This window comes from Phaeodactylum tricornutum, chromosome 17 (genome assembly GCF_000150955.2).
Source record: "Phaeodactylum tricornutum CCAP 1055/1 chromosome 17, whole genome shotgun sequence".
Taxonomy (NCBI): Eukaryota; Bacillariophyta; class Bacillariophyceae; order Surirellales; family Neidiaceae; genus Phaeodactylum; species Phaeodactylum tricornutum.
The window spans coordinates 596,697-610,746 of NC_011685.1; the positions used below are offsets into that span (position 1 = coordinate 596,697).

The 14,050-nt window shown below is 51.0% G+C and overlaps 4 protein-coding genes across 4 annotated transcripts; 2 read left to right on the forward strand and 2 right to left on the reverse strand.

Moving 5' to 3' along the window:
- Positions 1-632: 632 nt before the first annotated feature.
- On the forward strand, positions 633-3,189 carry PHATRDRAFT_48473 (predicted protein; the record flags this gene model as incomplete). The annotated part of the gene is made up of 4 exons (XM_002182833.1): positions 633-736; positions 1,047-1,142; positions 1,190-2,017; positions 2,100-3,189. 4 exons carry the CDS (start codon positions 633-635, stop codon positions 2,101-2,103), a joined length of 1,032 nt encoding a protein of 343 aa, XP_002182869.1. The 3' UTR covers positions 2,104-3,189.
- Positions 3,190-6,662: 3,473 nt separating this feature from the next.
- On the forward strand, positions 6,663-7,418 carry PHATRDRAFT_4674 (predicted protein; the record flags this gene model as incomplete). Its single annotated transcript, XM_002182834.1, has 1 exon — positions 6,663-7,418. A coding segment is annotated over one exon (756 nt), but the record flags the coding sequence as incomplete, so codon positions are not given.
- A 155-nt stretch (positions 7,419-7,573) lies between these two features.
- Positions 7,574-8,581, reverse strand: PHATRDRAFT_14917 (predicted protein; the record flags this gene model as incomplete). Its single annotated transcript, XM_002182956.1, has 1 exon — positions 7,574-8,581. A coding segment is annotated over one exon (1,008 nt), but the record flags the coding sequence as incomplete, so codon positions are not given.
- Positions 8,582-9,269: 688 nt separating this feature from the next.
- On the reverse strand, positions 9,270-10,987 carry PHATRDRAFT_48476 (predicted protein; the record flags this gene model as incomplete). The annotated part of the gene is made up of 1 exon (XM_002182957.1): positions 9,270-10,987. Exon 1 carries the CDS (start codon positions 10,806-10,808, stop codon positions 9,270-9,272), a length of 1,539 nt encoding a protein of 512 aa, XP_002182993.1. The 5' UTR covers positions 10,809-10,987.
- Positions 10,988-14,050: the final 3,063 nt, after the last annotated feature.

Genomic DNA, 14,050 nt, shown 5'->3' on the forward strand with positions numbered 1-14,050 from the left:
AAAGCTTTGATGTAACCCTTGCGGCTACAGTGCGTATTCTCCGGAAAGTACTGCTTTACTCCCTTGTCTGGCTATTGCAAAACGGGAGGAATTCCCCCCGATATGAGTCCGCGGATTCCAGTACGGCGACAGCGCAAGTTTTGGTTTTCTGTTTGCAATACTGGTGGATGGCGACACGCAAACGGACTGAGCATGCGGTACAGCGGAACAACGCGAGGTGTTACGATTCGATAAGCTGGACGGACTGCTTCGCAAATAAAGCCCATTCGATGTTCTCTACGGATGGTTAACATAAAATAAAAACCGAAAGCCGAACGGTTCCAAAACTCCTATGTTTACTTTCTCAAAAGCTCCCTAAGTACTCATATTTAAAATATATGTGTCTGTCGTATACAATATCTATATTTTTGTCGTGTACTGTTAATGAATTCCGCCCGGGACCATGTTTTCATACGCGACGGTGAAAAAGTTCGACGGTTCCTGCCCGGAAACTGGTGCACGCCAAGCAAAACCTCACTCATCCGTCGAACTCTGGAATACCCACTTCCATTGGACATTCACAACACTCGTGATAAGTTGCCGTCTGGAGCTTCTACACAATATCTGGGATGTGAATGTGCTCCAATCGTGACATGACACAAAAACAGCCGACTCGCTTTTCAGAAGGAGGAGTAGAGGAAACGAGTGATGGCGATTGGATCAGTGATCACGCCCTCTCGCTACGTCGAGCGCTCCAGTATTGTCAGGAGCAAATGGAATGGGATAACGCACGAAAAGACGGATATAATACCGACTCCGACTTACACACCCACAGACTTTCTTTCCGCGAGGAGTTTCGAGGCACGGATCATAGGGAAGAGGTCCGGAACCACGCACAAGAGAATTTCTGGAAGCAACATTGTGGTTCGTTTCGCAATGCCGGAACGAGCCCCACGATCGATGTCGTACACGCGGATGAAATCACACCACTCAAATTTATCAAACATTATCAGCTCAAAAACATTCCCTGTATGATATACGGTTTGGATAAGACGTGTTTTAAGCAGGTATCTGAACAGTGGGGTGGCAAACGCGGGTGCTCCAACGGCGATCGCTGAAGCAAATGTTGTTCTTTTATTTCTCGTGATTGGTTTCACAACGTTGTAGGTTCGCGAACACTGGTACCGGTAAAATATCAACCCGCGTTTAGCCATGGCTCAGAGGCGAACGGGTTAGATGAGGATGGCCGCGCGACGGAATGCGCAACAAAGCAAATGCCCCTCGAGGAATATCTACAGCTCCTGAACGACAATACTACGTCCCATTGTCAGGGAAATGAAGAAAGCTACGCGAGATCCTCTTTCTGTTCGTATTATTTGAAAGACTGGCATTTGCAAACATGGCTGGAGATGAATCATCCAGCTTTACATCCATTGTATGAGGTCCCCGAACTATTTGAAACGGACGTGCTGAATCGGTTTCTTACTCGGTTTACAGCAGGTGACTATCGATTCGTATACTGGGGGCCTGCCGCATCCGTGACTACACCGCATGCGGATGTGTTGAATTCCTTTTCCTGGAGTTTCAACGTACGGGGTGTCAAAATTTGGACTTTCTATCCACCCTCCTGTCTACCCAATTTTCAGGGACGCGAACTTCGCGTTCGACAAGAGATGGGAACGTGCGTTTTTGTTCCAGCTGGATGGAAACACGAGGTTTTCAACGAAGAAGAAACCATATCCATCAATCACAATTGGATCACAAGTGCCAACGTTGATTTAACTTGGACCGTGGTGCGACAAGAATTAGAAGCTGTCGAGCAGGAGCTGCGAGCTTGGGGAATCGACGATTGGGAGGCGAGGGAATCAATGCTGCGCGGTTGTATTGGGCTCGATGTTTCGTCATTTTGCTTCATGATTCTGTGTCGGTTGGTCGAGCTGCGACAAAACAAAAGCGAATTGGCGGATGACCATTTGGCAGCCTTGGAGATTTCGAGCCTTCGGTCTGCCCTCTTCGTCGTACTTGAAGATGATTCACAGTTAATCGAGCTACAAGCCAGATTTGCTGCTTCCTTTGCATCAACTGAATTGGGGTGTATAGCTATAAATATGGTAAAGCAGATGATCTCAGGGAAAAAAACAACGGAGCAGTGATTCTGTGAGAGCACCTCAGGTCATTTATGGATTTACCGACCGTTTGACTTTTTTCGGGCTGTTCTGCGCTCGCTTCGCCGATGTAGCATTAGAAGATCTTCCAGTGCATCATCATCTAACTTGAGAAGCTCAGTCAAAAGCTCTTGTCGTCGTCCCACTGCATCAGATATTTGGTCGGATCTGTCATCGGAAGCGGCTGTTGTACTGAAACATGAGTACCGCGAGGATTTCTTCGCAATCTTTACAATCTGTTTGTTGACAGCTCGGCACCTTAAAAAAGAATTGGCTTCTGGTTTGACACCCAATGCAGTTTCCAAGGGTTTGAGATCCTTCAAAAATAGTAAAATTCGAAGCCGAACGTTCTCCGGAAGCTCGGCGAGATTGCGCAAGGATAGACTTTTGTCATAAAAAATGCTTGGATTGGTCGGGATCCCATAGGCAAATCCTACGCGCTCCAGCATAGTCTCGAAGAAGGCACCACTTCTTGAAGAGCTCTCTCCGTTTAGGATAGTTAATGGAAGCTGCAAATCGATGAGGGGCTCCATGCGAATGTGACCACCGTCGACCCGTAATTTGTACTTCATCAACGAATCTCTTTTAGTCTGCTCTACAAGCTCTGGACTCTTTTCAGTATCGGCAGTGATACTTGCCTTCGATGGCCCGAGTACTACAGCCTTTGCCTCTTCGACGACTGCCAAAATGGCGTTTTTGATCCCCCAAGAAGTGCCAACTGAGATCGCACCGACACGAATACTTGCGTGCGACTGCCTAGAATCGACAGCAATCCCAGGCTGAAAGAGAGCAATGTAGCGTACTTGCAACGCGTGACGCTCTCGCGATTCGTAGGCGAGTGTTTCGAGTGGCGGTGGGACGTCAAGCAGTGCAGCAGCCGTGGAAGGCCACGGCGGTCTTTTGTGCTCTCCAGCTTCCGTGAGTAGAGTTTCAACCGTCATTTCATCAAAATCCACAATTCGTTGCCGCAAGCCAACCGAAGCCAACTGTTTCTTTTCCATACCTTTGTATTCCCTCATCACAAAATGGCCAACGTCGAATCTCAGGTCTTGAAACGAAGTTTCAGATGCATTTAGCCGTTGGTGATCCATCGTGACACACTTGGCACATACATCCCAATAGGAGAAAGCGCCAACAAGTTCATCGTTTTCCCGCAAGACATGTATACGCAGCTTGATTTCTGGCACATGCATGCCAATAATCTGAATTTTTTCTGGTTGCATATAGCTGGGAAAGGATTCAGCAACGTTACTGCCCTCGAAGGATCCTTGCGGCCGGTCTCCTCTATTATACTGGTAATTTTCTCCCCTACGCATCAGCAACGGAGGAGCCTCTCCACTATCGGGTTTCTTCGAGGCACTTGCGGCTGTCGAGAAGCTACTTCTGTGGCTGGAATCATCCATATACTGACTAGTACTTCGTGAATTGAGCGACCCATGTGTACTGCTTCTCGACAAAGCACTGTAAGTGCTTCGCTCGCTATCATCAATACCAGTGAAGCCAGGTCGATTGCCATTATCTCGCCCGTTAGACGATTCATCAGGGCTGGGTGAACTTGTGACCATCGCAATCAGCTGGCCGATGACTTCTAAAGATGATCGATCCACATTTACTTCGAGCGGGTCTCTCATCGACAAATTCAGAACAAGACCAGCCATAGGTAAAGCAGCATCGAGAGGGTGGTTTCTAACACATCCAGGGGCAGCGAACCAGCACATCCGACAATACTCACAAGGGAGATGGTCATTTTCGCAGACGATAGGCTTCAAATCCCTCGCAACTCTATGAAAAGAACTTTGTACGCCACTGCTACTAATACCATTGGAGTCTGTCTGATATCTTGTCGCAGCTTCATAAGTCCAAATTTGCTCATCGTTCTCCCCCAGTCCTGTTTGATTCTCCATTGGCGGCAGAGGAGGCTGTGGACCTGGAGCAATATAGTCTACACCAAAGAGCATTGCATCGACAGTGTACTCCTCATAATCGTCCGCGTACCACGTGTCGTCTACGATCGATAGCTCCTGTTTGGTCCCTAGGAAAACGCGAGCCTGGACGTCAAGCCCCGAGCAGCGAAGGAGGCAGAACTCTGTTGTTGACAACCAACGTGTTCGAGCCCAACCGGGTTTTGGAATCGATGAGGGCCCGTCAGGAAGTAATCCCGCTGCAGGATAGAGACGAATAACTATCCCACCTTCCGGCCCTCGACCAGTGCGGATCCGTTTCGTTTGGTATTCATTCTCGTCATAAGGTTCATCCTTGATGTTTCGCTGCGCCGAAGGACGATTGTCGTGACCGTCGCCTTCGGAACTGTCGTCGTCGGATGACCCTTCATCCATGCCTCGAAACCGCGCTAAGAAGTCGGACCCATCCGTCACAGACAGGAATTCGATCCCCAGTTCAACCACCGAGTCTTCTGACCCGTAGTCTTCCGACATAGCTGCACTCGCTTCCTGGTCTGATTGAAAAGTTTCCACGGCTGCGTCTCGGATGATGAATCGAACAGAAATGTCTCGCAAAAACAAATTGGGGATCATGGAGAATGCACGAGCAATCGCGTTCTCTGCAAGAACTCTGTCTCCGACGGTTTTGATTTCCTGCTTAGGTTTTTCTTTCTTTTTCTTTTTTGAATCGTTGGAGTTGCTCCCTTCGGTCTCTGGATCACCAAAAACATTTGGCTTCAGACGGACTGCTTCAATGGTCAAAAATGCATCTTCAACGAAAACGTGAATATCCTTCCCGACTAGTCGTACATCCAGCGTTCCAACAGTACCACCTTTTCCCAGTCGCAGGACCAGTGGACCAAGTTCTTCCTCTTGATCCTCAACTTCCTCATCAATGTCAATATCAACGCTCATATTTGCAGATTCTCCAACATTGTGTTCCGTGCCGTCGAGTCCGGCATGCAATACAGATTTTTCGTCCAAATCGTGAGGCTGTTCTTGGACAAGAAACCCAGCCAGGGGATCCAAAGGTTCCTTTTCGTCATCGGCATCCGTTTCATCTAGGGCTTCGTCTACAGTGGCGGGTATGCTCCGAATACTCGCTGCTCTCTGCAGTGGTGCTTTCCTTGTCGGCCAAAAGAACCAGCTGGAAGAAGTTGGTTGGTCCGGATCCGCTGTTTCGGATGCTGTCACGGAAATCTCTGGTTCACGTTCCGAAAGTATCGTTCGGGACGTCGGTGAGTCCTCGGATGTATTTTCCATGGGATTATTGTTTGCTGCGTCGTTCTGCTCGTCAAGGCTGCTTTGAGATTGATCCGTTGCGGAATTAACCGTCGCTTCCTTGGTTGAATCGTTCGATAATTGGGAATCCTTGGCCCTGGGAACGTTGTGGCTTACCGTCGGAGCTTTCCTGTCACGTCGTTTGCTCTTACGCCGTCTGTGTTTCCTTCGGTTTGCTATTTTTCGCTTCCCGGGCAAGTCCATGAGCTTGGCTCCTTCGCGTAGCTTGACGTTGGAAAGACGTACTCCCCAACCGCTGTGCCCGTCGGAACTGTACAGTGACGGCAGATTGACTCCCTCCACGTCGACGTCGGACAAGTACTTGGACAATAATGTTTGCAAAGTACGTGACAAGAGCGTCATGGCGGCGGATCGGAAAAATGTCGACATGGCGTATGCCTGTGTTGCTGTCCAGCGGTCGGCGACACGCCAATAGTGTTGTCGCGGCGGACCGACCGGGGCTTACCGACTTTCAATGTGCGATTGAGGCCTCGAACACCTACAATATCCTCGCTTTCGATCCTCCAGATACTTTTTGACAACACACACTCTGAATTCGAATTGTACGGGGACTGAACCACACAGAAAGAGGGTGGGCTGAAGGTCCGCCTATGGTTCCTTCATTCACGGTCACTTGTAAAATGCAATCGCGTGGATCTCTTTTCACTGTCCAGCCGGCATTTTTGTGGCTTGTTTATATTCAGCAGCACGTCTTGGCCTTTTTAACGGTAAACATATATAACGGTGGAAGCTCTATATACACAGATAAAAAGTATATGATGTGATTTTCCAAGCGTCGATTTATATTTAATATAAATTGATATTCCTTGAAAATATCATGGTTAGCACACAAGTCTATCATCGCATGTCTCTAGAGTGTGTTTCGAAAGCCTCCTGCCTGGACTCCCACAATCAACTTACCGCCTTGGTTCGTTGACACACATAATCCAGGTACCGCCACCTCTAGAAGGTGGATTCAGCTTTTTCTCAATCAACGTTTTTAATCACGATGAGGATGAGAAAGCGCAGCAATGCCATTACAGCACAGAGACGGGCTACAGCGTGGATGAATCATCCTCTCGTATTGGCTTTTCTTCTGGTGGAAACGTGGAATCTTGGTGCAATCCATGGGTGGATTGGGTCGAACAATGTGCCCACCAGAACGACACGCACGGCAAAGATAGTCAGGGATGCCGTCGGTAGTAGTCATCAAGACATACGCTCATCCATACCTGTTATCCCGAATGCTCAATCGTCGTTCGCAGAAGAAAAGTTTGTCGAGGAAACGAACACTCGGCTCTACAAATTAAAAGGAAAGCTGTTGAAACAGATACGACAAACTTGTCTCCAATACAACATGCTGGAAGAAGGAGACCATATTATGATATGCGTTTCGGGTGGCAAGGATTCGGCTACGCTCCTCTCGCTCGTGAAGCAGCTCCAGCGACAGCTACCCATCCAGTTCAATGTGACGGCCGTCCACGTCGATCAAAAGCAGCCGGGATACAATGGTGCATCGCTCATCGCGTGGTTGGAAGAGATGATGATTCCGTATCTAGTCGTCACCGAAGATACGTACAGTGTCGTCGTAGATAAGACGGAACCGGGGAAATCGTTCTGTACCGTGTGCAGTCGTCTCCGACGTGGCATTCTGTATTCGACGGCACTAACGCTGGGGTGCAACAAAATTATGCTGGGACACCACGCCGACGATTGCTTGGAAACATTACTGCTCAATATGATTCACACTGGTCAAACCAAGGCCATGCCTGCACGATATACGTCCCAAAGGGGATCGCTCGCTGTCATGCGGCCCCTTATTCAATCCATGGAGACGGATATTGCCGAATACGCGCACCTTTCCAACTTTCCGATACTACCGTGCAACCTCTGTAGCAATCAAGCTAATTTACAGCGACCCCAGGTGAAACTGTTGTTGGAAACCATACAGGCCTCATTGAATCCCAACGCCAAGCGTAACATGCTCAACGCGGTTGGAGACGTACGTCCCAGCCACCTTTTGGATCAGTCACTGAGAGAGATGTGTGGGATGGACCCGATCACCGGACAGGTGGAAGCTAGCGACGAAGACGAGGCGATATAGTGTGTATACAATAGACTCTGAGGTGTAGCGCTAAATCAACTGGATCGTTTCCGGCTGTTGTATTTTTCAGGGTCGTCCTTTTGATCTTCGGGTGTTTCGACCCATCGGATCGTTTCACCGGGATATCCGTTTTGAAAGTCTCGTGCCCGAAAGGCCTTGCGGGTAGCAGGTTGAACTTGGAGCAGTTCTAGAACACTCCCATCCACACAAGTCACGTAGAGACCACTCTTTTTGGTCGGGCCCAGTGATACGATGTTGGTCGGTTCTCGTACGAGATCAGGCACCACACGGGTTTCCACAATTTTAACCTTCATTGGTTCACGAGCTCCGTCGGCGCTGCTATCATTCTCCCCTCCACCGATTTGAAAGTACATAAAGGTACCAGGCCACATGGAAAAGCCCCGACCGCGATTGTGGCAAGTTCGAGCCGACTCTAGCCACGGTTTGAGCTCACCTTCACTGGAATGAATCATGGCCGCCGAGACCGCCTTTGTTCCGTCTTGGGTCGTCGCCGTGTCCATACTTATCTTACCAGATAAAACGGCTGGGAGGTGTTCTAAAAGAAGATTCGTTCCAATCTCAAAAAGCTTCGGTAGTACCGTCGTTGCTGTTTCGTCTTCGTCAATCATCCGTTCTGTTTGCGCAATGATGGGCCCGGCATCCATCTGACTAACGGTAAACAGCACCGTCACACCAACCGGATTATCGCCAGCTTCCAAGGACCGCTGTACCGGACTGGCCCCTCGCCATCGGGGCAAGAGACTAGGATGGATATTGACGGTGCCGTAGGGAGGCGCCGCCAAAAACCGTTTGGGCAAATACTGTCCGTAGGCTGCCGTTATGCACAAATCGGGACGCACCTGGTGCTCGAGATGATCCAAAAAATCGACATCCTTGGCCTTTTCGGGTGCGAGTACGGGAATGTCGAGTTCTTCCGCGAGCTTGCCTACCGGACTGGCTTCGAGCTGGCCCTTGCGTTTTCGGCGTTTGGCCGGCTGCGTGACGACTCCTACAATTTCAAAGGCGCTGTCGGGATGTTGAGAAGCTCGGTAGATTGTTTGCAAGGAAGTGGCGGCGACTTCGGGAGTTCCCAGAAAGACAACTCTCTTCTTGGCGTGTGTGCAGTCTCCGCTGGCGTCGGATGCGGAGGACGTCGAAAACAGCAGAACTGATTGCTTCGAGAACAAATCCAAAAGAAAAGGCTGCCTAAGAGAATCTCCAAGCGATTTCCGTGTCTTTTGCAAGTGTGACGGATGACGATAACTCTGCCGATGAGTCAACGTGGTGAATGATCGTACGAAACTCGCCATTTCAGAGTGCCACACCAGAAAAGACACCAACAGTGAGATCGTCTTCATGCAAATTATGGAGAGAAGCCGCCGAGACGATGTTTCTTTTCCACAGATGTAGTAAAAGGCCAACAGACTTTGAGTGTGAGTCGTGGTTTTTCCGAACGTAGGTGGGAGGCGGCGTTATTCTATCAATGCATTCACTGTCAGGATTGATGTGCACACGCACACTAATCGAGGAAATCCCTGACAATGAGTTTGGATCAGGCGTCGGCGTTTATTGTTTGGCGCGCAGTGCTGCAACACGTATGTTTTTCTATGGCGAGCGACGACCAGACATCCTAAATTAATTTGTTGGTATATTCGCCTATCTCGCAATGGAACCCTTACCGAAGCGACAAAAAGCTCGCTTTCTCCTACAAATCCCGCCACCCTCTACCAGACTGCAACTAGAAAAGAAGAAACTATTGTCTTTCGACCTCAACCTGTCATACGTTTCTGCGGATTTTCTCTACTGGCGCATATCTTCTCCGCCGTCACGGGGACGCCACTGGTCGGCTTCGGCAGACTGTACTTCACTCAGTTCCAGAGTGCGCAAGCACAGCAAATCTTTCTGACCCTGTACCTTGCGATCGACTTGAAACCGCAGCGGTCCCGGTGTCCAGTCCAAACTCGTGACCCATCCAGACTTTTCGAAGGTATCGTCCTGATCGAGTTGGTAAGGAAACAGGACCGTCGCTCGTCCTTCCAGTGGAATGAGCATATACCGAGTAGCCTGTATGTCGCCCCCCACCGGCGGAGGATCGTACAACCCACCTTGGGCACCAACAGTACCAAAGAGGGCGTCCAAGATGGCCTGATCCGCTTTGGTCCGGACCTCCTTCATACGCGGCCATTCGTTGACCGTTTCTCGACAGACAGTCATGGTTTTCAAACGCAGCGGCGGGGGAGGACCCTTGGTCATCCCCAGTTCCTTCTTTAACACTGCATAGTCCAGCTTGATACGAAAGCGCATCGCGTCCGTTTGTATACCTACTTCTGTGCGGTACTCGGCAAACGGACCCAACGTTCCTTTAGGGTCTGTGTTCCCGTCCGGGTGGTTGTCCAGCGGTACGGCAACGCTGGTGGTGTAACCGTTGCCGACACACATGATGCCCTGCGTTCCCCGAAAGTCGAGGGCGCTAAGTTGTTCGGGAGCGTAGAGTGCGTTCACTACCTTCCGGTCGTCGATCGCGGTCTGGACTGCGGTACCATCCGACGTCGTCTCGGACGCCTCCCGCCGTGGCGTCATGAGAGGATTGCCCAGCTCTTCCTTTTCCGCCAAACGTTGAACGTGAACGATACGTTCGGCGTCGACGGACATGGTGAAGGGATCGGATTCCGGGGCTTCGACGGTGAGTTTGTGCGCCTGAGAAATCACGTGCAAGACGTCGGGGGCTTCGAGGATGCGGGGCATGCCGTTGGCGTCCACTCTACCAGTCTCCGGAACCTCGTCGTCATCAAGAAAGGTGCACGTCCGGTAGACGGTCCATTCGCCTTTGAAGACACCCCCGTCACGCAGTGTATCCCGATAATAAGTCTGGAATTGAAATTCATCGTTCCGACGACGCCGATCTTCCCGCATGGCTTCTATTTCAACTTCGGTCGAATCCGCCGACATTGTGTTCATTTCTTCGCCTTGATCGACGGAGTACTCCGGATCATCGTAATTGATAAATTCCAAATCGGGATAATTCGGATCAGCGTACGGGTTTTCCGTTGAGGACGATTCGTCTTCGTCATTATCATCATCTTTCTCTTCCCCGGGTGCTTTGGCGTTGTCTAGTACCGTGCGTCCCAGTGGCACCGAGAGCCTCCGCCGCGATGGCACTGCCGAGGACGAACGAAAGCAAGTCTGCGTACCGACTCGTGAAGGCGTGGCTGTTCTGGTACAAAACTTTGGCGCCACGAACGCGTTCACTGGTACAGTGACCAAAGCACTCCGTCCCAAAGTCAACAACCAGAGTGTTTCCGCCCACCGCGGCTTGTATGCCGCAGTTTCGGATTTCATTGGAGACAACCGGATTTCTAATCAAGCGATCCAACGTCCCGTTCCGTTACGCACACGATCTAGGCTGAAACAGAGCAATCGACGACCAAGAAGTGGATTGACGAATAACAGTAAATTGGCCTACCTCTATCCGGCATACTTTTACCAACGAACACTTTCCTGACGGTTTTCCGGATCTGTTTGTGTTTGTCGATTTGGATCGCTTTGTCGCAGGAACGGTAGATCCTTCCGCACGTACGCCGCATGGACACCATCTGTCGCCTTGGTGTCAACTCGGTCTGTCCGTCTTGACCTTCTCGACGGATCGCAATAGTGAAATGATCGCGCAGAGGTCCAGTAGAGCAACGTCACGGTTTCGAATCTAGACCGTTAGCTGATCTGGGCCCTGTGAGAATTTTCAAATCGGAAACAGATAGGTATCTTCCGGTATGTCATCCAGCTCGACAAATATACTTAGTAAAGTTCGTTGCATTTCTATAAATAGGTGCGAGCCGAGGTTTGGAACGAAGCCGTTGTCACGCCGGATGGCATAGCCTTATTTTGATTCGACCTCCGAAAACGGCATCGATACCGTGTGGGCAAGTTTGAATTGGTGACTCCGACATGCCTGCGCGTGAGTAGACGTTGCAGCATATCTTTGCAAAAATGTGTTTACCCAAGCCCTACCAATGTCCGTTTTCAGAGTTACGCGTGTTTGTGTACGTGTACGTATGTGTGTTTGTTTTTACCTAACACGTGTGAAGGGTCACTCCCACTTGGTACTTTTTAACGGTATCGTTAGTGTTCGATGCACACACAGTCCGGTGTATAACGACAGAGACAGAGGAGGTACTCTGCGCACAACGATAAATCTTTCGGCCGCAACGTGTCAGTAGGAAAGGGTCACATCTTGCCTCTATTCCGCTTGTGGTTCTCTTTTTGCCCTTGGATTGTGTAACTCGTACTGCTGCTGCTGTTGCTTCTTGTTGTTCTCGCTATCGATCCTTTTGCAATCAAAAGCCGATCATGTGGACGGGCGGAAAACCTCCCCCCATTCCCTCATCCCCGAGTCCTCCCGGAATGTCTCCGGGAAAATTTCGTCCCAAGACGCAGGACGTCGAGCTCGAAGCCCTCCGTCAGCGGGGACTCGCGAAACTACTTAACAAGCACTTTACCGAGACGACGCGACGGCTCGCTGCGGAGAAAGCCGCCGCCGATGCCGCCCTCCGAGATCTGCGGGCCCGCAAGGCATCGATGAGCGACTTTCAAGTCTCCAACGAACTCTCGGGTCTGGAAACACTCGTCCACAAGGCCAACCAGTGGCGAGCCGAATGTCGTCAGCAGGAAAAAGAAACGCTTCTCTTGTACCAGCGCTACGTGGACAAGTTTGGCGCCACCGGCAACATTGTCGCTCCCGAGACTCCCGTGTCTGCACCGGAGACTCCGGCCGCCGCATCGCCCGCGACACTTCCGGAATCTCCAGCGGTGTCGGCGCAACTCGCGGCTCCACCGCCCTCCGACACGCCCTTGTCCGACGACGCGGCGTCGTTGCCGGGGCAGTGGCCTCAATCGGAATCAACCGACGCTCCGTCCATACTCACCACGCCCACGGGATGGGGGCAACAAGCGCGTCGTCGGCGTCGGCGGACTTCCAACAAACACCACAGTGTCTCCAAGAAAGGAAAGGAAACGGACGACTTTCGTGAATATTATCGGCGCCAACAACAGTATCCGTCGTCGGAACAGATCGAAAAGGAAGGCCCAACGACACCCGGAACGGATCCCGAATTGGAAGCCTTTGCACGCACGATCAACGCGTGGGCGGAGAATCTGGTGGACCAAGAGGACAGCGACGATAAGGAAGAAACCGAAGAAGATGATGTTTTGGCGCCACTCTTTTTGCAAGATGATGAACTTTCCGTGGTTTCCGGTTTGACGTCGGTCAATTCGGCCATGACGCGTGAAATCATGCACGATTGTGAGCGTTCCGTGCTCAACTTTTTGAAAGAAGAAAAACTAGCCATTCGTAACATGATTCAGCGGCAGCCCAATGTTTCCGAAGATCTGGCGACCATGTCGGTGGCGAGCAGAAAGACGCACGCCAGTTCGGAAATTGGGTCGGTGCAGGCACAAATGGCCGATCAGGCCGAATCCATGGCCAAGCAAATGCAAGAAATTCTCAACAACTTTGCAAACCACAGCTCGATCGCAAAGCCCACCGTATCTCCCGAAAAGCGTCCCTCGCGGAAACTGAAAACTTCCAATCCCGACGAAAATTGGGTCGTCTACTACGACGAAACCTTCCAGCGCGAATATTTTCACGAACAGCTCACCAATAAAACTCAGTGGGAACCACCGGAATCGTCGTTCCACCATAGTAGCACGGACGCAACATCCACATCTTCGACACATTATTCACGCGCAACGACCTGGTCCGACTTTCAGCCCGAAACGGCTGGTGCGGAGGGTGGCAGCGTCGCCAGTGTGTCGCGCATTGCCCTGTACCGGCGCAAACAACGTCGTCAACGCCGCCAGCGCCGCAAAATAGCAGTCGCCGCTCTAGTGGTATCGGCAATCCTGGCCGCAGTCGGGTACGTCCACTACACGCGGCCGACGCTGATCCGTGATACCGTCGAGCGTGTGGTGTTGGGTCGACCGGCCACCCAAGAAGCAGAACTTCTGAAGCAGCAGCAAGAACTTGAACGACAAGCCGCCTTCGCCGCTGCTGAAGTCGCTCAAAAAGAAAAGCAAGCTGAAGTAGAACGTCGACGTGTGGCGGAAGAACAGCAGCGACAGAAACAATTGCAGCTACAGCAACTTCAGCAACAAAAATTGGAACTGGAACGGCGCCAAGCGGCGGCGGCAGCCAAGGAGGCTCAACGAATCCGTGAGGAGCAGGAGGCCCGCGCGGCCGTCCGGGATGCCCCAAAGCTGGCGGCGTGGCGTCCCGAAGCCATGGGAGCCTACTGTGCGCACGTCACGACTGGTTCCGCCCTTGCGTCGCTGTGTTAGAGTGGTGCGTTGACGTGGAAGCTTGCGTCTCCTGCACGATAAACACATCCAAACTACCCCTCTAGTCTTTTTGGAATACTGACGGGATCAATGAAACATGAGGTCACACCAAAGAGTACATTGGTACAGCCAAATGGATGACAACACGCTACCCGCAATCCTTTCTTTCCATCCCTGAACATGAATAACTACGCATTAGAGTATTGCTTTCCCATCTACCACAAACGAGACCGAAAATTACAATATGGTAC